This window comes from Vipera berus (genome assembly GCF_964194415.1).
Source record: "Vipera berus genome assembly, chromosome: 1".
Classification (NCBI taxonomy): domain Eukaryota; kingdom Metazoa; phylum Chordata; class Lepidosauria; order Squamata; family Viperidae; genus Vipera; species Vipera berus.
The window spans coordinates 218,851,639-218,875,239 of record NC_138202.1 but is presented as its reverse complement, the minus strand read 5'-3'; the positions used below and the strand labels follow the sequence as shown (position 1 = coordinate 218,875,239).

General features: G+C 42.2%; 1 protein-coding gene across 3 annotated transcripts in view; it reads right to left on the bottom strand.

Annotated features, from left to right (window-relative positions):
* Positions 1 to 23,601, bottom strand: part of ADAM17 (ADAM metallopeptidase domain 17) — a 44,487-nt gene that overhangs the window by 9,186 nt on the left and 11,700 nt on the right. For all 3 annotated transcript variants that reach the window (XM_081313795.1, XM_081313796.1, XM_081313797.1), the window contains 8 exons: positions 21,760 to 21,873; positions 20,374 to 20,518; positions 19,526 to 19,614; positions 16,160 to 16,312; positions 15,481 to 15,680; positions 13,829 to 13,932; positions 10,337 to 10,471; positions 8,011 to 8,141 (listed from right to left, as the gene is read on the bottom strand). In XM_081313795.1, coding sequence (XP_081169921.1) covers positions 8,011 to 8,141; positions 10,337 to 10,471; positions 13,829 to 13,932; positions 15,481 to 15,680; positions 16,160 to 16,312; positions 19,526 to 19,614; positions 20,374 to 20,518; positions 21,760 to 21,873 — 1,071 coding nt within the window. The remainder of the gene's footprint in view (positions 1 to 8,010; positions 8,142 to 10,336; positions 10,472 to 13,828; positions 13,933 to 15,480; positions 15,681 to 16,159; positions 16,313 to 19,525; positions 19,615 to 20,373; positions 20,519 to 21,759; positions 21,874 to 23,601) is intronic.

Genomic DNA, 23,601 nt, shown 5'->3' with positions numbered 1-23,601 from the left:
GTGACAGAACAACCTATTTGAAGAATAGCGAGACACAGAAAAGGCAGTTAAGTGCAACAAAACTCGGTAATGAGTTAATTTCTTATAAAAACACACCATTAATCAATTTGAAATAAGAAAACTAAGAACTATTGGTGGATTTGCAATTTCATTACAAAACAGGCTTTGTTGCTGGGTTTTCTTTCCCCTAATAACACTACAAAATATGAGAGAATACAAGAGATGAAAGGAAGTTGGGGAAGGGGGGCTGATATTGTCTTGATCTTGATCCTTGGACATTTTTATGCACAATGGATTATTTAGTTGGGAAACTTAGCTTCCAATGCAAAGAACTGCTTGGTCTGGCCAAATTTAATTATCTTTGGATAGCAACACCCTGTGCCAGATTCTTTCTTTCTTTCTTTCTTTCTTTCTTTCTTTCTTTCTTTCTTTCTTTCTTTCTTTCTTTCTTTCTTTCTTTCTTTTTCTTTCTTTCTTTCTTTCTTCTTTTCTCTCTCTCTCTCTCTCTCTCTCTCTTTCTCTCTGTTTCACAAACACACATTTCCATATAACATGGAAAATAGGTGTTTGTGTGTGAGTGTGTGTGTGTGTGTGTAACATGGAAAATACCTTAATTTCCGTGACTTCCGCTTTTGCGTCACAGCAAGACAGACGCAGGAAGGCAGGGCTTTGCCCTCTGCACCCGATTTTGCCTTGCTGGGGGCCCTAAAAAGGGCCTAAATTTGCCCCAAAGAAGCAATGAAGGAGGGGTGTCTCGTCAATCACAGAGAGATGGCGGTCTTTCTGTTCGATCCGAGAAAAGCCCTCCAAACCAGCAGGGGAAAGACTGGCTGCTGACAACCGAAGACGAAAAGTACGAATTAACACATTGTAAATAGCATGTTTGGAATTGGGTGAGAATATAGATCCTTTTACTATTTTACAACTACATTTCCTGGGAAAGGCTCCCAAGAAGCTAAAAACCTCTGAATGTGAACGGAAGCGGTGTTTTAATTTCTATGGGGGACAGAAATATACAATATTGAAGTGGAAGTAACATAAAGCTACAGTTTTGAAATTTGAGAACTGAGATAATTGTCAAGATTTTCTCTTTGAAAAAAAAACCCACTGAGGTGAAAGATAAGAAATCAATCCTTTAAGAGTGGAAAATAGATTTTGAATGACATCTAGTGGTGGATCTGAGTACAGCACTATAACTAGCTTCCTGCCTGCTTGCTGAGGGAGAAAAGTTGGCAATAAAGGAAAATGTTTTGGCATACTTATCAACCTGACCTTGTTGGACTATAAACACCCACTGAGCTTGGACTTTTAATTTCAAGAGCTAATGGAAGAGAAAGAAAAACTTGACCTTTGATTATGCCTGGCTAGGAGAAACTTTTGAGCCGTTTTCAGGGAGGTTGAACACTTTGAACATTGTGAATTATAACCTTGCCTGACTGACAATTTTTGGATGCCTGAGACAAAGGATCACTATAAAATATTGCTTGGGGACAGGACCTATATTCTAAAATCTATTGCATTATAAAGGCTGCATATAAAGACCAGAAATCAAGAGGAAACTTTGTTTTACTCTTACTGAGACTGGTGATATTAGAAGATCTCCTGGAATGATGCCTCAAGAATAAACAAACATCTTTCAGAAGGAAATATACTCTACGCTACAATTCAGCAAAAAAATGTTGCATATAGAGGACATAAAAAGAAACCACAGAGACTAAAAATAATTTACATAATATAAATGAGCAAATGTCCAAATTAAATCTACAACCAGAAAGTTCCCAGACAATGACTACAAAGTATGAACAAATAAATCAGAGATTGGAAGATGAAGCAGAGGAAATGGACTTAAGAGACAGAAGAGATGAAAGAAGGGAAATATAAACTACCATACACAAATAAAATACTGCAAGACCTACCCATAACTATGAAATTGCAAAAGACTCTTTACCCTTTAAGCTTGCAAGATGAACCTGATGACAAGGAAGATTTTGGGGAATGGAACACAGAGCTGTCAGGGGAAATGTTATAATTTGGGAGTCAAAAGATGAGGGGAGAAATTGAGGGAGAAGGAAGGTGGAGTTGCTTAAGGAAGATAAATAGGCGGAATTGCCCTTCAAAAATACCCTACATAAATTGTCTTCCTCATACCAAGCAACTTTCACAAAAATAGAAAGAAAATTCCTAGATGATTTAATTGCCTTGGCTTGGAAAGCTACTTGGCAAAGAAAGAAATTGAGAGTTAGATTTAAAAAATAGAAGATTTGACCTATTAGAGGGGGCATCATATCTTTAAGTACTTGTTTGAATATGGTTAAAAGAATGGATGACCTTTAGATATATTTAGACTTTTATAATGAAAGATATGATTTAGAATTAAAATAGCATTTTTTCCTCTTTTTTTGATATGGGAAATATGAAAATAAGAGGATTGGTATGAATAATTTTTTTAGCTATATTGTTGTTGTTAGCTGCGAAGTCGTGTCCGACCCATCGCGACCCTATGGACAACGTTCCTCCAGGCCTTCCTGTCCTCTACCATCTGCTGGAGTCCATTTAAGCTCACGCCTACTGCTTCAGTGACTCCATCCAGCCACCTCATTCTCTGTCGTCCCCTTCTTCTCTTGCCCTCAATCTTTCCCAGCATTAGGCTCTTCTCCAGTGAGTCCTTCCTTCTCATTAGGTGGCCAAAGTATTTGAGTTTCAGCTTCAGGATCTGGCCTTCTAAAGAGCAGTCAGGGTTGATCTCCTCTAGGACTGACCGGTTTGATCGTCTTGCAGCCCAAGGGACTCGCAGGAGTCTTCTCCAGCACCATAGTTCAAAGGCCTCAATTCTTTGGCGCCCAGCCTTTTTTATGGTCCAACTTTCACTGCCATACATTGCAACTGGGAAGACCATAGCCTTGACTATACGCACTTTTGTTGACAGGGTGATGTCTCTGCTTTTTAGTGTGCTGTCTAGATTTGCCATGGCTTTCCTCCCGAGGAGCAAGCGTCTTTTAATTTCTTGGCTACAGTCCCCATCTGCAGTGATCTTGGAGCCCAGGAAAATAAAATCTGTCACTACCTCCATTTCTTCCCCATCTATTTGCCAGGAATTGAGAGGGCTAGATGCCATGATCTTGGTTTTCTTAATGTTAAGTTTTAACCCAAGTTTTGCACTCTCCTTCTTTACCCGCAACACGAGGCTCTTTAGTTCTTCTTCACTTTCTGCCATTAGAGTGGCATCATCTGCATATCTTAAGTTGTTGATATTTCTTCTGGCAATCTTAATTCCAACTTTTGATTCATCTAGCGCTGCCTTTCTCATGATGTGCTCTGCATATAAGTTAAATAGGCAGGGTGACAGTATACAGCCTTGCCGGACTCCTTTCCCAATTTTGAACCAATCAGTGGTTCCGTGTCCAGTTCTCACTGTTGCTTCTTGGCCCACATATAGGTTTCTCAAGAGACAAATAAGATGGTCTGGTACGCCCATCTCTTTAAGAACTTGCCACAGTTTGTTATGATCCACACAATCAAAGGCTTTAGCATATTCAATGAAGCAAAAGTAGATGTTTTTCTGGAACTCTCTAGCTTTCTCCATGATCCAGCGTATGTTGGCAATCTGATCTCTAGTTCCTCTGCCTCTTCGAAATCCTCCCTGTACTTCTGGTAGTTTTCGATCCACATACTGCTGGAGTCAAGCTTGTAGGATTTTAAGCATAACTTTACTAGCATGTGAAATGAGTGCAATGGTGCGATAGTTTGAACATTCTTTGGCACTGCCTTTCTTTGGAATTGGAATGTAAACTGATCTTTTCCAATCCTGTGGCCACTATTGAGTTTTCCATATTTGCTGGCAAATTGAGTGTAGCACTTTTACTGCATCATCTTTTAAGATTTTGAATAGCTCAGCTGGAATACTGTCACCTCCACTAGCTTTGTTGTTGCTCAGTTTTTCTAAGGCCCACTTCACTTCACATTCTAGGATGTCTGGCTCGAGGTCAGTGACCACCTCATTGTGATTATCAGGGACGTTAAGCTCATTCTTGTATAGTTCTTCTGTGTAATTTTGCCATCTCTTTTTAATCTCTTCTGCCTCTGTTAGGTCCCTGCCACTTTGGTCCTTTATCATGCCCATTTTTGCATTAAACGTTCCCTTCATCTCACCAATTTTCTTGAAAAGATCTCTGGTCCTCCCTATTCTATTGTTTTCTTCTATTTCTTTGCACTGTTCATTTAAGAAGGCATTCTTATCTCTTCTAGCTATTCTCTGGAATTCTGCATTCAATTGGGCGTATCTTTCTTTTTCTCCCTTGCCTTTCGCTTCCCTCCTTTCCTCAGCTATTTGCAAAGCTTCCTCAGACAGCCATTTTGCTTTCTTGCATTTCTTTTTCTTTGGGATGGTTTTAGTTGCTACATCTTGTACAATGTTGCGAACCTCTGTCCATAGTTCTTCAGGCACTCTGTCTATCAGATCTAATTCCTTAAATCTATTTGTCACCTCTACTGTATATTCAACAGGGATATGGTTTAATTCATACCTGAGTGGCCTAGTGCTTTTCCCTACTTTCTTCAGTTTAAGCCTAAACTTTGCAACGAGAAGCTCATGGTCTGAGCCACAGTCAGCTCCTGGTCTTGTTTTTACTGACTGTATAGAGCTTCTCCATCTTTGGCTGCAGAGCATATAGTCAATCTGATTTCTGTGTTGACCGTCTAGTGATGTCCATGTGTAGAGCCGTCTCTTGGGTTGTTGGAAAAGAGTGTTTGCTATGACCATCGTATTCTCTTGACAAAATTCTATCAGCCTGTGCCCTGCTTCATTTTGTACTCCAAGGCCAAACTTGCCTGTTATTCCGGTTATCTTTTGGCTTCCTACTTTAGCATTCCAATCCCCCATGATGATAAGGACATCATTTTTTGGTGTTATTTATTTATTTTATTTATTTTAATTCCATTTATATCCCGCCCTTCTCCGAAGACTCAGGGCGGCTTACAAGCTTAGCAGTAGCCTTCATTCTATGTATATGCCTGCTTATTAGGGCTTTCACACACACACCCCAAGCGGCATTATTACAAAGTCAGCTTAATTGCCCCCAACAATCTGGGTCCTCATTTTACCTACCTCGGAAGGATGGAAGGCTGAGTCAACCTTGAGCCTGGTGGGATGCGAACCTGCACTAATTGCAGGCAGCTGGTGTTACTTAAGGAGGCATTAGCCTACTGCTCCACCAAGGCTCTTGGTGGAGCAGTAGGTTAGTTCTATAAGGTGCTGTAGGGCTTCATAGAACCGGTCAATTTCATCCTCTTCAGCACTGGTGGTTGGGGCATAGACTTGGACTATTGTGATATTGAATGGTTTGCCTTGGATTCGAACTGAGATCATTCTGTCATTTTGAGGATTGTATCCCAGTATTGCTTTTCCTACTCTTTTATTGACTATGAAGGCTACTCCATTTCTTCTGAGGGATTCTTGCCCGCAGTAGTATACCTGATGGTCATCTGAATTAAATTCACCCATTCCTGTCCATTTTAATTCGCTGATACCTAAGATGTCGATGTTCAGTCTTGTCATCTCGTTTGACCACGTCCAGCTTTCCTTGATTCATGGATCTTACATTCCAGGTTCCTATGGAGAAAAAATCTTTACAGCATTGGACTTTCCTTTCACCACCAGACACATCCACAGCTGAGCGTCCTTTCGGCTTTGGCCCAGTCGCTTCATTCTTTCTGGCGCTACTAGTACTAGCCCTCTGCTCTTCCCCAGTAGCATATTGGACGCCTTCCGACCTGAGAGGCTCATCTTCCAGCGTCATATCGTTTTGCCTTTTGGTACTGTCCATAGGGTTTTCATGGCAAAGATACTGGAGTGGGTTGCCATTTCCTTCTCCAGTGGATCACGTTTTGTCAGAACTCTCTGCTATGACCTTTCCATCTTGGGTGGCCCTGCACGGCATAGCTCATAGCTTCATTGAATTACGCAAGCCCCTTCGCCATGACAAGGCAGTAATCCATGAAGGGGTTTAGCTATATCAATGTAATTAACATTGAGAAAATCGTAACTGACAAAGATACTTTAAATATTGATGGAAAATTAAACCTTAACAAGAGCACAAAAAACAGGATATTGATTAATGAATTTATATTATTATTTCTATTATCTTAATAAAATATGATGAAGATATTTATATCTAACTCTGTATACATCAATAGTATCAAGAATTGTAATTGTGTAATGAGGGGGAAATGGAAAAAATATGGGGAAGAAAGGAGGATCAGGGAAAAAATACTGGATTGTGCAGTATTGAACAGACTTACATTGAAGAACTTAATGTCAAACATGTGAACCCAGACAACATGTTGTTTACTAAGCTTTAAAGACTGTAATTCTTAAAAATTAATAAAACTTTTAAAAAACAGGAAAAAAAAGAAAATACCTTAATTTCACTATAGATCAAGTTAATTGGATGGTTGTTTGGATCTGCCAACCTAGCAGTTCGAAAGCACGTAAAAATGCAAGTAGAAAAATAGGGACCACTGCGGTGGGAAGGTAACAGCGTTCCGTGCGCCTTTGGCGTCTAGTCATGCCGGCCACATGACCACGGAGACGTCCTTGGACAAGCGCTGGCTCTTCGGCTTTGAAACGGAGATGAGCACCGGCCCCTAGAGTCGGAAATGACTAGCATGCATGTGCGGGGGAACCTTTACCTTTACCTTGGATCTCAACATTCAGTCCTTACAAAGGATATGTAGGTAGAGGTAGAAAAGAAATTATTTGCTCCTAAGGCTAAATATAGCTAGGCCAAAAAAATGAGCATTAAGGAACAAATGAAACTGATAAAAAAGAAAATACAATGGGCTGCAAAAACATAACAAAAGCTACAGGACAGGTGGTCCCAGAAAGAAAACTAATACAGGTATCCTCAGTTAACAACGGTAATTGGAACCCACAATTCCATCATTGTGAAATGGTCATAAGGCCCAATGTCACACGATTGCATTGATTACCAGCAGAAGTTCCACTTGTGGTTGTTCAGTAAATCCCATGAGGTTGTTACGTGTGACAGCACATGATTACCATTTACAACCTCCTACTGGGTTCTCCACTGGCCTTGCCTGTTGGAAGCTGGCAATGAAGGTTGCAAATGGTGAACCATACAGCCATGGAATGCTGCAACCATCTTAATTGTGAGTCAGTTGCCAAGCACCCAAATTATGTTCACAGGACACTGGGCTTGCCAGCTGGAAAGCTGACAGCCTAGGTTCAAGACCCAAATGCCGTGCAACAGGGTGAGCTCCTATTCTTGCCCTAGCTTCTGCCAACCTAGCAATTTGAAAGCATACAAATGCAAGTAGATAAATAGGTATCACTTTGGTGGGAAAGGTTACTGCATTCAGTGCTTTCATGCTGGCCACCTGATGACAGAAGCATCTTTCAGACAATGCAGGCTCTCTAGGCCAGGGCTTTTCAACCAGTGGTACGGGTACCACCTGTGGTACATTGGCACTTGGCAGGTGGTATGCGACCATCCTAGAAAAGTGGTAGCGGGGTAGGGGAATGAGCTGAACCGGTGGCAGCACTGCACAAGCCTGAGCGAGAGGTGGATGGAGCTGCAGGGCTGTCAGGGCTCAGCGGAAGAGCCAGGATCAGCGCTTCTTCGGGGCTGTCAGGACTCAGCGGAAGCGCCAGGATCAGCACCAGGCTCCAGCTGGAATGTTGCAGCATCTCCAGGGTCTTGTGATTTACATTCAGATCCTTGGCAACTGATTCATATTTATGACAGTCACAGTGTCCTAGGGTCATGTGAAGCGACCAAAGTACAATGGGTGAAAAGGTTGAAAAGCCGTGCTCTAGGCCAAGAATCAGAGATGAGCACTGCCCCCTTGAGTCGGTTATGACTAGCGAGGGAAAATCTTTAAAGCTTTGTTTCAATTATCAAAAAAAGGGAATAAAGCGATCTCCAGGATGTGGGACCAACATCCAGGGATAGATAAAAAGAGAATACATCCTGATCGTGTATGCATACTCACATTCGTGTCACAGAATCCCACAGTGCAGGGCTTCCCCTTCCTCAAATATAAGAAGGTCTGGTTGGCACCATGATAAGGACTGCATCTCCCAAATTCATCTCGACAGCAGATTTTGCAGGAGTTATCTGTTTCTGATTTATTTAAAAAAAAAAAGAGGTAAGGAAGGTAATTTTGGCTCTTAACCATCTTATTTCATACCGGAAACCACCTTCCATTGTTAATTATATGTCTTTATGATCCCCAGATCATAAAAATGAAATATTTAACGTCATGTAAACACTGAGTGCGTTCAGCACAGTAAGAAAAACTATGGAATTTCATTAAATCCTAGGGCAAAATGAAGCACAATGCTTCCTTTCTTAACTAAACCCAACAAAAACAGCGTTACATTTCATTGGATCTAAAAACTAGTGTCCACTGCAAACCAATTTTATCACAAACAACAAGATACAAAAGTAAGTACTAACAAAATGTTTGTAACAACAGAAAACAGATCATTCTTCAAAAGATTTCACAAGTCTTCAAATCATTCCCACACATTGTGATTACTGGCTTTTTGTGAATTCCCTAGTTAACATGCATGGCTAGGAACAGATTAACTTCTGCATTTTCTATCATATATCATGAGACAGTCGTAAGTCAAGGCAGTCACAGGACTGATCTGATTTTAAATCTTTTCTAATGGTCCTTAAACAAATGCAGTGATCGTAAAGTGAATACAGCTGTCATAAAGTGAATGCCGCAATCATTAAATGAACCCATTGCCCACAATGGATTTTTTTTTACCAGAAACCAGAAGTAAACATCACTTTTGGGCAAATACAATCAGATGACTGCTGGATACTGCAAATGGCTGTAAAAGCACGTGGTTGCCGAGTACCCAAAATATGGTCACATGACTGGGGGTGCAGCCAACAGAACTTTGAATCCATAGTGTAAGTGCCTTTTGGGGTGGGGGAGGGGGGGTTTCTGTTGCAACTTCAAATGTCACTAAACAACCAGTCATAAATTGAGGACTACCTGTATTAAAAATCAAGAGATATTTGAAGGTGTGCGGAGAGAACAATGTGATTCTTCCACATAGGGAGAGATTCTTGGCAGAAAAGAGTCCCAAAGAGAGCAGGCATTATTAAAAATGACAAGGTTCTCCTCACATTCCCAAAAAATGGGGGGTCCCTGGGCTAATCCTGCTTTTTTCCTGGTTCCTTACACATGCAGCGGACAAGCGGGATGGGACTTCAGGAGAATGTGGAGCCATGATAAAGTGGGAAAGTAGAAAACCTGAGAAAGAAACTCCTCCACACAATTCTGCTTTGGGAGTGATTAGAAATGAGCAGAAACAGAAAAGGCCACCGACAGGCTTCCAAGACTCCATTACAATCCGCTTGTCACCTTCTGAGAGTTTTCAAGACCCTCCACCACTCCTGTTCCCTGACCTAGCAGGACTGATTCTCAAGACCTGAAGAAAAGAGCTACTTTCCATGCCAGGGAGAACTTGGAAAATCTGGATCCACAATGGAAGAAAAGCCCCCCCCCCACCTTCCACATATAACATCCCTGAAAGGGATGTCAGGGTTGGGGGAGAAGGGGGGGCTGGCTAGTGCAGGAGTAGGCAACCTCGGCTCTTTTATGACTCATGGACTTCAACTCCCAGAATTCCTGAGTCAGCTGACTCAGGAATTCTGGGAGTTGAAGTCCATGAGTCAGAAAAGAGTCGAGGTTGCCTACCCCTGGGCTAGTGCATTCAACCCCTTCTCTTTAAATGCCAGGGTAAATTTACTAGTTTTCTGAGCATCCAAAGGACACTACAGAATACTTAAAAGAGATTTCATTATTTTTGGAAGGAACCTTGACAAAGGAGAAGAAAGCCAAATCTATAAAGAGGACTATAAGCAACTGCCCAAAAGGAATTTAGGAGAAAAGGAAGAGAATGAATAAAAAATGCTCTAGGAGAGCCCACCCCAAAAAATCAAACTACTTTTATTCCAATCCAGGTCAAGGAAAGTTATTCTAAGAAAAGCAGGCGATATCTGCCTTTGGCCCTCAATTCTGCATAAGATGCTTCTTGAGAAGAGGATCAAGCAAACCTTTAAGCTCAGAGGACAGGGAGGCTGTCAGCCCGCTGAGGCACACTCTCCCTTAACTGAAGCACCCATATTTATGCCCAATAATCCTCGGTAAATTCTCTTTCGCCCTGTAGCTCCAGGAATCCATCTTCAGCGGTCAGGGTCCTGGTTGAGGAGAAAAAGCCTGAAGGAAGAGCTCTCACTCAAGAGGCCGAAGGCAGCATTGGCCCAAGCGAAGCAGACAATTAGGCTGAACTCACCATTGCAAGCACACGAACGGAGGCTCTTCTCCCACTCACAGAAAGGGACGCATTCGCCATCTTTGCATTTGCCCAAATCCACGCAGACGGTGTCATCCAAGGCATTCCCAGGGGGAGGACAGTCACTACTATTCCCTGTAAGTGGATTTAACATCATGGTCTGTTTAATAATTTTACGCTGTTGGCTCCCATCCCCTTAGTCCCCCTGTCATGTCTGCTGAGGTACATCTTGGTTCATGTTTATTCACGTTTATCCTGCCTTTATAAATAACTCAAGCCTAATACTCTTTCCTCAACCTATTTTCCCCACTGCAGCGACAACCCTGTGAGATGTGTTCGGTTGTGAGGGAGTGACTGACCTAAAGTCGCTCAGAGTGACTGACCTAAAGTTCATGCTAAAGCGGGACGAGAACTCGCAATCTCCCTGTTTCTAGCCTAGTGCTTAGCCAACAACCCAAACTGTCTTTCATGTTGTCGCCTTGTGGCTCCCTTGTTGAAATTCAAGCAATGGAAGTGTTTTTTTATTATTCCTCTGAACAGATCAGCTTAAAAGAGAAGAACTCTTGATTGTGAGACCATTTTAATCTTTCCATTTAGGATTATTGTAATCCGTGTGAGTTGGAAGTACTGTAGTACTTACCTTCTTCCATCCTTAGCAACACTGAAATGGCTTTTTGGTTGGAGAGCTGGTCACCACTGGTCATCTCAGCCCCCTCGAGGGTCTTGCCTTTGGCCCGTGGATGGAGCACATTCCCCTTGCACACTTCAGTACCTACCGTGGCCGCCAGCCACTCGCGCAGGTCCACTAGGCTGCCGCCCAGAGCTACAGGCCCGCCCAGCACAAAGGAGGTTAAGCGGTCAGCTAGGAAGCCCCACGTAGAGGTGGTAGAGCATGCCCAGGGTCAGCAGGCCAAAGGCCACCCTTAGCAGGAAAAGCCGGATCCCCATCGGCATCATGGTCACCCAGGCCCAGCAGAGTTGGGGGGAGGCAAGCAAGCCTAGCTAGGACTGGGGAGCCATGGTGCTGATGGAGATTTGGCTTTCCCCGCTTGGGGTGGCCTTTGGCTTGCCGGGCGTGGGCGTGTTCTATCACGTCTATTCGAGTTTGCTAGCTGGCCATTTCACCTCTTTGTGCTGGGCGGACCAAGTGCTCCAGGCAGCGGTGGTAGCCTAATGGACCTGCACAAGCTGCTGGCGGTGGGAGCCTGAGGCGGGGCTAAGGTGCGTCGTGTGTGTGAAGGGAACAGGCTCCACATGCGGGCCAAGGGCAAGATGAGCAAGGGCCAATGAGATGACCAGCAGCAACCTGCTCTCCAACCGCAAGCAAAAACAGATGGGATGGAGCAGGCACGTCTGGCAGTCTGCATCATGAACTTCCCTCCTCTCCCTGCTGCTAGAGGGCTGGCCCAGTATTCACAGCGGGCTGCAGAACCCGAGTGCACCAGTCGAGGGGCTGCTGATGGACACTGTTGGCCCCCATGCGCTCATGGTGTGTGTGGGCTGATGGTGTCAGGCAGCAGCCGCCCCGGCCCCTGCCTCACCTTGCCCTGCGGCAATGGCACCCCTGCCCTGCCTCACCCCGCAAGACGAGCCTCCTGCCCACCCTCCCACCTGCCAGAGACCCTCTGGATCTCTCCCAACCCTGCCAGGCCCCCACAGGCATCCCTCCCCACGAGCAACATTGAGGTGGCCATGCCCACCCCAGCAACACCCGCCCACCGTCTGCCATGACCACTGCAGCCATGCTCATCCAATGGCCACGCTCACCCAGTGGGCCATGCCCACCTGGTCCCCGACGATAAATAAGTGGGGTGGGTTGCAGTTTGGGCACTCGGTCTCTAAAAGGTTCGCCATCACTGGTATAGAGCAAACACACCTCATGATTAGCATTTTCTCCTTTCCTCTCTACATTTGATTTTGGTGAAACTCTTTTAAATCGGTAACATCAGAGAATGAGATGAAGGATCTGAGGGGATTAGTAGACTGTTTGCTCTTAAATCATTTATCAGAACAAAAAAGCTGCTTTCGTTCCAGAAAGTTAATCAATGTTTTCGTGAATCTACAAATGGATTAGCTGCAATTATATCCATGCCTAAGCAGTCCGCATTGCTCAATATCCCTCTTTAAAACCCCAAATCCTGTAACAGAAGGAAACATACTGATGATACTGGACCTCAAACCAAGAGATGACCACACCTAGTGGCTTCATGTAGACATTTAACAAGAGGGACAAAAGGTCTGAGGCGTCCTACATAAGAGGCATCTCTGGCTCAATCCCACCCCCCTTTGTCAACATTAACTGCACCCATCCAAAGAAAAAGGAGAACCACTGGAACACTTCCTCTCCCATTCACTCGTGCGTTGGCTACCTTATGACTACAGCAGTGCACACTACACTTCCCCGAAAGCCACTTGGAAGCTGCAGCTGGTCTAGAATGTAGCAGCATAGGCGGTTGTGGGCACGGCATGGCCTGCCTGCATGACATTTTTGCTCCATGAGCTGCAATGGTTGCCAGTAGATTTCCAGCTTCAAGGTACTGGTAATTACCTATAAAGCCCTTCATGGTGTGAAGCCTGATTATCTGTATCCAAACCCTTACAACTGATATCCGTCCCACAGGGTCTTAACAAAGTTGGCATGCTCCCAGTCCCATTAATTGCACAATGACACCTGGTAAGAGCCAGGAAGTGAGTATTCTCTATCGTGGCACCTGCCCTGCGAAATAGCATTTCCTGAGATCTATACAGCCCTCACCAAGGCCTTATTTAAACTAGCCCTTAAAAATGGGCGCCATCCCCAGGCCTTGGTTACAAGAAGCGATAGACCTCTTGGTAATGTTCTAGTTTTACTAAATGTTTGTTTTTTTCTAGAATTTAGATTTTCTGTTTGTGGGTGTTTTATTGCATTTTTACTGAGTATTCTAATTGGGACAACCTGTACATTTTACAAATAAGTAAGAAAATTAGCCTGAAAATATGCTTTAATTTTTTGTATGTATCTTGGGGTGGGTTTTTTTTTTGAGATTTAGGATTATATTTAAGATACAGATCATCAGGCTTCATAACATGAAGCTCTTTGTAGGTAATTAATTACCAGAACCTTGAATTACAGTTTATCTCAGGATTTTTTTGAGGAGTAAAAGATTACAAGCTCAAATTTAGCGTTGGGTAGGATGCTCAGTTCAAAACCCTGGCAAGGAGAAAGAAGTAGCACATAAGCACATTTATTTATTTATTTGTTTATTTATAAAAATTTATTGGCTGTCCATCTTACCATCAAGGTAACTCTGGGTGTATCTTTTTCAGTCAATTTCTCTTTTGGAAGCACATTTGTCTTGGAATACAACATTCGTAATTTATTAATAAAACTATTAATTATCTTAAACAATATAACTGTCTTTCCAAAACAAAACATGCAGGGTGTACTACTGAAAAATTGAAATTAAAAACAAAAATAGTTTAGGACAAAAGACAGAAAAACAAAGGACTCACCTGTGCAATAGGATTCCCCTTTGCAAGTTGCATTGATAGCTTCCTGGCACTTCTTATCGGCACTTTCAAATTGGCATCTTTTACAGCAGGGGCTGTTTCGGTCACTAAGCAGATTGGCAGAAATAATAAAATATCTAAATTGATAAGCTCCAAGAAATAGCAAAGAAAAAAAATGCCATAAAGGTTGTATACTTTAAAAAAAAATCTGTACTTTTTTTTGTTTTTTTACAGAAACTGTTTTAGATAATTTTCATCCTGTCTCCAACCTTTCCCATGGCCCCTTTCAGAGTTCTGTTCATCACCTTTTCCTACTTACCATTTTTAGATGAAGCCAACGGGCAACATTATTCACTGGCATGACATTAGGTGGTCTAAGTAGTTGCTGACACTCAGCTATAGATGTCTACCCTAGGGCCAATAAGTGGCGCTGTTGAGGTGCTTCCTCAGTGCCTGGAGGCTATGCAAGTCTAGATGGGGAAGAACGGGTTTCAACTCACCCATTTTAAGCCCCCTCCCACGAGATTCAGATTTTCTCAATGGGGTTCTACTGCGACACAAAGAATTGGTGCACATAATAGGGGAGTTTTTTCTGGAGTCGCAACTCCTGTTTGAAGAACTGACAGCCATGGCCAGGAGACCATCTGCAGATTGGCCTTGTGTGCCAATTGTACCCTTTCCTAGGTTGGGAAGTATTATTTACAATGACTCAAGCCTTGATTACTTGAATGAATAACTGCAATGCGCTCTATATGGGGTTACCCTTAAAAGAGTACTCAGATGCTGTTGCTGGTCCGCAATGCAGTTCTACAAATGTATCGCAGTGTGCCTATGTTACGCCACCGTGAGCTGGTGGAATTCAAAGTGCTGATTATCACTTAGAATGCCCTTCAAGCAAGGGACCTTTCTCTTAATGGTTTCTGCCAGATCCAGTAGTTCCAGCAGGACGGCCATGCCCCGGTCCCCCTTTATTAGCCAGGGCCATTTGCCAGAGCCCAGAAGCAAGTCTTCTGGGTTACAGTGCTGGATCCTCCTCCTCCTCCCCCACAAGATCACCCTCACCCTGCTGGTGTTTCATCAGTCCTCGAAGCCGGGAAGCTCCTTTGTATGTGGAGCCTGGAGGCAGAGTGAGCTTGTCAATGACGCGCTTTTTTTTTAATGTGATTGCGGTTGTGTGGGTTGTGTCAGATTGTCCTTGCATGCTACCCTGTATTGTCATAATGATGGAGATTTGTTTTTGTTGATTGTTGATTTTAATCTTACGTTCATCATCCAGAGTCAGAACAGAAATGGGTATAATAATTAGTATAATAAAGTTTGTAACATTCTATATCCTGTGTTCTAGGTGTTAAAATTGTTTCAGAAGATGTCTATCTATTGCTGTGCTACCCATTGTACCTTGTGTTACAACGGTGACATAAGCCACATGAAGTACATACTTAGCTAGTCTTTTTGAATTACAAAGCTATACAAAGCACATTAGGTATTATTACCAAACCATCAATCATTAATAAAAAAATATTGGATACACAATACCCTTTTTGTTTACTTTAATATAGGAAAACAAAAACTCCAAGTGACACACTCACACCCCCTTCAGTTTTGTTCCTTCTGTAGCCAATTTTTTAATTTTATTTACTTCGCTACTGTCTCACCTGCATTTTGCGTTCGGCTTTAGCTTGCAGTCAGAGGTGCAGCAAAGATCGTTCTGAAGATTCAAGAGGCCCGGGTCACATTCCTCCCCTTCGTCCACTCTGGAATTGCCACATACTTTGTTGGACCGTTCTTTGAAGCATTCTGGGGCCTTGGCCTGTATGGTCTGAAGAATGGATGCTTTACTGCAGTTCGAAAACATCTAAAAAGATTGTAGGAGAGTGGGGAAAATAATAGCTGTAAAATGCTGTCATTTGCAAATGTGGTGAGTTGCAAACTTTGGTATAGAATTCACCCACCCGAGGCCCCCGTCAGCCCCCCCCATTATGCAATCAATAAAATCCATTAACTCAGGATCTCTTGCCACAGTTCAGAACACAGTGTGGGTATTTCTAGCCTCCATCTTGACTTCTCATGCTTCATTCCTGATTTTACATTTTCTCTTCTTTTCTTTCTTTTCATACCTTTCCTCAAACTAGTCGGTATTTTTTTAAAAAATGCAATGAAACACTGTAATATTTGCAAAGGTTAAATTAAACTGAAATATAAAAATTAAAAGATCATTCCACCGCCCTGAGTCCTTCGGGAAAGGGCGGTATATAAATCTAATAAAATAAATAAATAAATAAATAAAGGAACGCTATTTATACATGGAACAACATGGAGATTAAAAAAAAATACCTTGTTGTTTTCATGGTCCCCGCTCACAGCAATAGGGTACATAACGTATTTTCCTCCTTGATCTTCAGTGGGAGCACATTCCAGCATGCTATCAGGGTCGTGCTCTGCCCCAAAATTGTGTCCCAGCTCATGAGTAGTAACTAAGTCAGCTTCCTGTTAAATGAAAACAAAATCATGTTATCTAGTTGGGTAATGAAATGTCTGCAAGCAAAACCAAGCTCAGAGAGCACCAAGGACTCCAAAAACCAAACTGTTGCAGCTAAACCCCAGAAGCAAAGAGGTATCTGAATACGTCCAGCTGCCCACTGTATACTGCAGTATACACAACATCTTCCAGAAAAGTGTCAACTATAACATGGACAATGCTAATCAGTTAGAATTCTCTGCAGCCTTAGAAGCAGCATACGAAATACAGAACTCACCACACAGATCCGGGGGAAAAAAAAACTTAAGCCAAACAATTATACCACAGACCAGTACAACAAAAAGCAGAACCAACTCAAGCAGAAGACATAAAAACCTTAAAAATCTAAAGGACCAAACCAGTACCATCTTCTCAGCAGACAAAGTTCCTAACATGGTTATGTCTGTCCATTATGATTATAATGGACAGAAGATTATACGTACAAAATGCCAAAAAATTACCGTAGTTGAGGCCAAAAATTCTACATTCCAGTAAACATCAACCTAATAACATAAACTGAACAACCTGATTAAGAGGACCCTCAATGACCTAACCAATAAAGGTCAAATCATTAAAAAAAAACAGTGGCAGATGAAAAACTGTGTACCTTTGTCTGCCATGCTTTTGTGGAGACCTCAAAATACACAAGCCCAGCCTACCTCTTCATCCAACTGTATCATTACTAAAGAGGCCAACGTACAGCATAGCCAAAAAACCCTACAAAATCTTGTACATCTTACAGAGGGTAGCGAATAATCTATCAACTCCTCATTACGGTGCCTCCAGAGAGCTAAAGACCAAAAAATAGAAGACGCTATTATGGAAATATCCGGAATCATTAGCCTCATTACCTACTCACTCCCACATTTATTTCTCATAATAAAATTGTACTAGAGAAGATACATGTAACAATGAATGGCATCTTCAAATGAGTACAATTCACAAGGGAAATAAACAACAACACACTAGACTTCCTGGATATCCTCATCAGCAAAGGAAATGGCAGCAAATTAGAAATGCAAGTCTAAACAACCCACACTAACCAAGTACTCCATTTATGAAGTAACAATCCAACCTCCCACAAGAGGAGCTGTGTAAGAACATTATTCAGAAAAGTACAGAAGTACACTGCAGCAATCCTGAACATCAGAAAAAAAAAGAAACAGACCACCTATACAATATCTTCCAATAAAATGGATACCTATGCAACTTTATCAAAAAGTGCCAGACCACTCAACTCACTGCAGCACAACTGACACAAGCTATGAAAAAAACATGGCGACATCTCATAAACAACCAACAGATTATTATAACAATCTGGCATCTTTGTAGGTCAATAAAGTCCTCCATAATAGCCACTATGCAGGACAAATAGGCAGAAGACTAACAGAGTACATCTATGAAAACCAACTATCAGCCAGAAGACGTGGAGAGATTCAAACATAATTTTGACTGGGAAACTGCAGGCATCCTAGATCAAAAGGTAAATTGAACTGAGTCCCTGTGGACTTTACTCAGCTAGTTGTTGCCAACAGGGGCAGCGCTCATCTCTGCTTCAAGGCCATTGAGACGGTGCTGTCTGAAAATATTTCTGCAGTCATGTGGCCAGCATGACATCACGGAGCGCTGTTACCTTTCCACCAAAGTGGTACCTATTTATCTATTTGAATTTGCATGCTTTTGAACTGCTAGGTTGACATGAGTTGGGGCGAGGAATGGGAGGCTCACTCCATCAGAGCTTGGGTCACAAACTTGGGCTGCTAGCTTTCCAGCCGACAAGCACAGTGTCTTAACCACTGAGCACCAGGATCGCCCCATCCTAAATCCAAAAATGCTAGGGAATTCTTGGAAACTTGGCATTCAGATTAATCAACCACCAATAGACCCAAAAAGTAACCCATGTTTATACATCATTCAAAAACATATTTTTCAGCAGCCAACTCCCAGATAAATAAGAATTAACATCAGTCAAACAGAATCAAGGAACTACTAAGGAGAAAACCACACTCCACCAAAACGGCAGGGCAAGCTACTATATAGAAATAGGAAGCAAACCCCACTCCCACTCGCACTGATGATGGGACTTACTTGGGTAATGAAACATCTGCAAGCAAACAACCAAACTCAGAGAGCACCAAAAACACCACAGTGCAGTCCTGAACTATGACATATATTACCTTGCGTTAGAAGACAAGACTTCATTATAATTCTGTTCAGTTAGGTGACTTCGACTTCTGACAGTAGGACCAACAATGCTCCAAAGATTTCTGTTACTATACAGTTGTTTGCAAAATTTTAGGCACACATGCTTGTATGATTCAATAAATGCCTAAGTGAACAGAAGCTGACACAACTTCTACAAGGTATAAAGCTAAACACAACATCTTCTGCTGATTGCTGGCTGTCAGCAGTTCGAGTCTCACCGGCTCAAGGTTGATTCAGCCTTCCACCTTTCTGAGGTCGGTAATATGAGAACCCAGATTGTTGGGGGGGCCATATGCTGACTTTGTAAACTGCTTAGAGAGGGCTGTAAAGCACTGCAAAGAGGTGTATATCGCTAAGTGCTATCTTTCTGCAAATCTGAATGCATACTATTTACATAAAATTCTTTATAAGTTGAAAGTAATAAAACAATGAATATAGCAAATGCAGAAGTTTGGACACTTTTCCAGTGAGTAAAGAAAGTAAAGTTGGAAAGAGGATGGATATCTCAACAGGACAATAATTGAAAACACAATCAACCAAATCAACTCTGAAGGTATTCGAGGAGGTTAGCATGCAAGAAGACTTAAGAATACTTCTGAGGTCAAAGAGTGAGAAACAGTTTCAGAAGCAAGAATAAACTTAACTGGCTACTGGAAACGTTTGGAAGCTGTTATTTCTGCCAAAATAGGTGTTACGAATTACTGACTGGAACAATGCCCAACTTCCGCACTTAACCAAATTCATTGCTTTCCTATTTCTTACAATCAGGAATGCCTACACTTTTTCATGAAATATAATACTGAACAATCCAATAATTTTAAATAATACTCAACATTACCACAATGTGTTTAGCAGCTCAGTCAACATGGCTGGTAGGAAAAATCATCTTCAACAACAAAGAGTCATTAGACAATTAGCCCCCCAAAAGCAACATTATTGATTTCCTTAAAATGGTATCCATAATTTATTTGCAATACCTTTGTAAGGATTGTTTTGCCATAGTTCTTTGTGCTGGTTAAGCCACTGTTAAGATAAACAGCTTTTCCTGGTACCGAATTAGAATAAGCTAGGAAAGAGAAGATAAAAATATCAAGTTAAGAGTCATTCGATACTGCTGGATACATGCAGAAGGATTCACAATCTTAGGAACATATTTTGACAATTCTCTTTCACTGGTGCTTCTCTCAATTATGCTATCTCACTAGGGAAGGGAACAAAGAGTACAAACAGGCCACTCTTTGTTGGCTGTGTTTTAGGAGTTAATGCTTAATATAAATTTAAATCTAAAGAAACTAGATTTGCGGGAAAGTTCAAGTTTTTCTTCAGCTTTGAGACTTTTACAGGAAGTCTTTGACACCTACCATGTTTCTGTCCTGCCTGAACTTGCACTAAGTTATTTCTACAAAATAAATTACTAGCTTTTTCAGTAAATGCCTATCGGCCCATAAGCCTGAAAAATGAAAATGTAATCTACTGCATGTTTGGACATGTGCATATCTTCCCGGAAAAAATTAAGCAGGGACAATAAGAAATTGAGGTAGCAGTACCATTCTAATAAAAGCAATGCTTCGAGATGAGTTTATGTTTCCCAGGACAGCCACTCTGTAAACAAGAAAGCCCACCTCCAAGCAGGCCTTTTGTGCAAGTGCCAGAACACAGCCTCAACATTTCAAATGTTCCTCCTGGTCAAAAAGGATCGGAGACCTCTGCTGTAAGTCACTAGCTCATCTTAACTGCCTACAGTAGATCCTTTTTTTCTTCTTCTGACATTTAAATTCATTTCCTAGAAAAAAAAACACCAAATTCAAAGTAGAAAGAGATTTACCTTTTGGACATATGCCACCATGGCTGTTTGGTTTTTGAGATGCCACATAAGCTAGTCCGAGAGTACCCATATCAAAATCTTGGTATGTAAACAGATGAGCAAGGCACACTGTAGCTGCCTTTTCAGCTATGTCATAACTGAATTGCTTTGGGAGACAAATAAAGCAAACACTTTGTACTTTAGAGATGCTTAGTCAATAAATTAGGAAAGAAGATCAATAAATAAGAGATTCCACTTCTAGCATCATCAAATAACGCTTCACTTTTCCATTTTCCTTGCCCAAGAAAATATTTTGCCCGAGATTGTTTTTCTGTCATAAATTACTCATGACTGCATAGTGAAGCATTCCAGAAAGTAAGTAAACACCCTATAATAGCATTTCTGCATAATGAGGATTGAAAAATAGTTAAGATATACTTGATAAAGCATGCTGCATCAACATGCTATGATTGGTGCAACGAGCCACGCGGCCTCCTGCCGTGAGTGGCAGCACTGGCGCGATGTACCATGTGGGGTGCGGCCGCAAGAAGCCGCAGAAGAACTCAAGGCAACAATGCGACAGGTGTCGGGGCGAGGGGAGACTGACTGCAGTGGTCCTAAGGTAAGCAGGTACAGGGTGTGTGGGATAGCTCCACCTCCCCCCCCACCCCTAGCTTGATTTTATTTTATTTATTTTTATTTAATTAGTTTTATATACCGCCCTATTCCCGAAGGACTCAGGGCGGTTTACAGGGCAAAGTTAAAAAACAATATAAGTTAAAATAGAGTTAAAATAAAATTAAATAACAATTAATAGCCCAAAAAGTTAAAAAAATTAAAATTTAAAACCCCTCAGTTCAGGCCAGATAAATCAAATAACCAGGTTTTTAGGTCCCGGCGAAACGAACGAAGGTCGGGGGCAGTCCGGAGATCCACAGGCAGATCATTCCATAGGGCAGGCGCACCCACAGAAAACGCCCTTCCCCTGGGGATCACCCGCCGGCACTCACTGACCAGCGGCACCCTAAGGAGGCCCTCCCTATGGGAGCGCACAGGATGATGGGAAATTGATGCTGGCAGCAGGTGCTCCCTAAGATAATCCGGACCCATTTTACGTGTGTACCTCACCCCAAAACTAGGGCATATTTTGGGGATAGGCTTATATTAGGTCTATGCGTAAAAAAAATCAAGCTAGGGATTATTTTCAGGACAGGTTTTCTTTTTGGGGAAACATGGTATGTTTTAATTTGGAGATCACCTGAAACTTAAGTGACTCAATAATTTGGAGATCACCTGAAACTTAAGTGAGTCAAGAAAAAAATTATTTATACCTAATTTTATTATTTAAAATGCATGTGCACGCGCACACACACACACACACACACACACACACACACACCTACCTACCTCTAGCAGCTGCTTGACTTCCCAGGCATCTTTCTCTTCATCAGGCTGACTTTTTGCCATATTGTAGTGTTTTTGTTTAGGAGGTAAATTTTCTGGCTCACTATGAACAATAATCTTTATTAAACAGAAAGAAAATATTTAGAAATTTTGTAAAACCAGAAAAAGGGTTCAAAATAATGCTTCAGTTTTTTTTAATGAAGAGAAAATAACATTACTCATTAGCAAAGGCTCATAGCCATTCATATACTTAGAATTGTTACACAAATTCCCCCCCCCCGCCCAGGCAAACTATCACTCAAACAGAAACTTTCTAAAGTGATTTACCTGGTGAAAGAAAACATATTTTTGTTTGAGTGAAATAATCAGATCCAAACAAATCCTTCAGCACAGCAAGCGCATTATCAAGCTTTTAAATTTCAGTAGCTTAACCTAAATCTCTAGAATTTGGTAAATAAATACTTTTTGAACAAAAGTTGCAACTATATATCCAATAAGACTGATTCTGAAGAGAAAACATTATTGGACCAACAGTGGTAAGAAAATAATCTGGCATAAGCTACTTTTATTATCTTATATGGGAAACAATTGTTTTTACATATCAAATATTGACCATCTTGTCAGGACTTCTCTTGGCAATGAAAAAAATGGATCAGTAACACAGCTGTTTGCTCTTTACTATCTTTACTGACAAAAAAATAAATATATTTAATGCAGATGTTTATTATGAAACAGCATAATTCACTGAGGCATATGCATTCTTTACTTCACACAAAGATAGTCAGCGCCATCAACAAAAAGAGAGTTCCAAAATTAAAACTCTAACAAAATTAGAACAGTGTACCATATAAAAAAGAGCGCCTGAAGGACACTTTTTTCTGGTTAGAGTTTCTTAATTTAAGCAAGATTTGCTGCTGGGAGAGGGATGGGTTAGCATGCAAGACAACTCCAATGAGTTTTCCCTTCGTGGCTACTGCTGTAATCAATTTTTTTCTGACTGAAATACTCCCAGCTCACCAGATCTGTTGTAATATCCTCTCATGGGGCTTTGTCTCTACTAAATATGAAGATTCGAAAAAATATGATAGAACAAAAATTGGCGAATTTGGGGGAGATATTACAGCAGAGACAGAATGCTCTCTTCACAGGAAAAGCTCTAATTTTAATTTTTCTAATTTATTGTAGGATAGTAAGTGATGCTGCAATGGGACTTACCGTATATACTTGAGTATAAGCCAACTCGACTATAAGCCGAGACCCCCAATTTCACCCCCAAAAACTGGGAAAAGTTGTTGACTCGAGTATAAGCCGATCCGCCGTTCTGCAAGCCTCCGCCGCCGGCGGAGGCTGGATCCGCGCTCTGCAAGCCTCTGCCGCCAGCAGAGGCTCGATCCGCCATTTTGCAAGCCTGAATACACAGGAATACCCTGTGTGGCCGCGGCTCTCGGGGAAGCCCTGGCTGTCCGCTTCCTCGCTCCACGCTGCCATTCGGGGCCCGCGCGTTCCCCGGGCAAATCGCGGCGCCCAGCAGGCGAGGAAACACGCCCGCTCCAGTCGCCCCCCCTTCCCTCAGGAGACGCGAAGCAAGTGACCGCCCGGAGCTTACCGAGGACTTGCGCGCGGCCGAGGCTTCGGTGCTTCCAGGATCGCGCGCACCTCTCCCAAGCCGCCGCCGTCCGGAGACCTGCCGAAGTTTGGGGAGGTTTGGGGAGGTGCGCGCGCACCTCCCCAAACCTCCCCAAACGTCGGCAGGTCTCCATTCCTCCGCGCAGACCTGCCGACGTTTGGGGAGGTTTGGGCGCCTCCCCAAACCTCCCCAAACGTCGGCAGGTCTCCGTTCCTCCT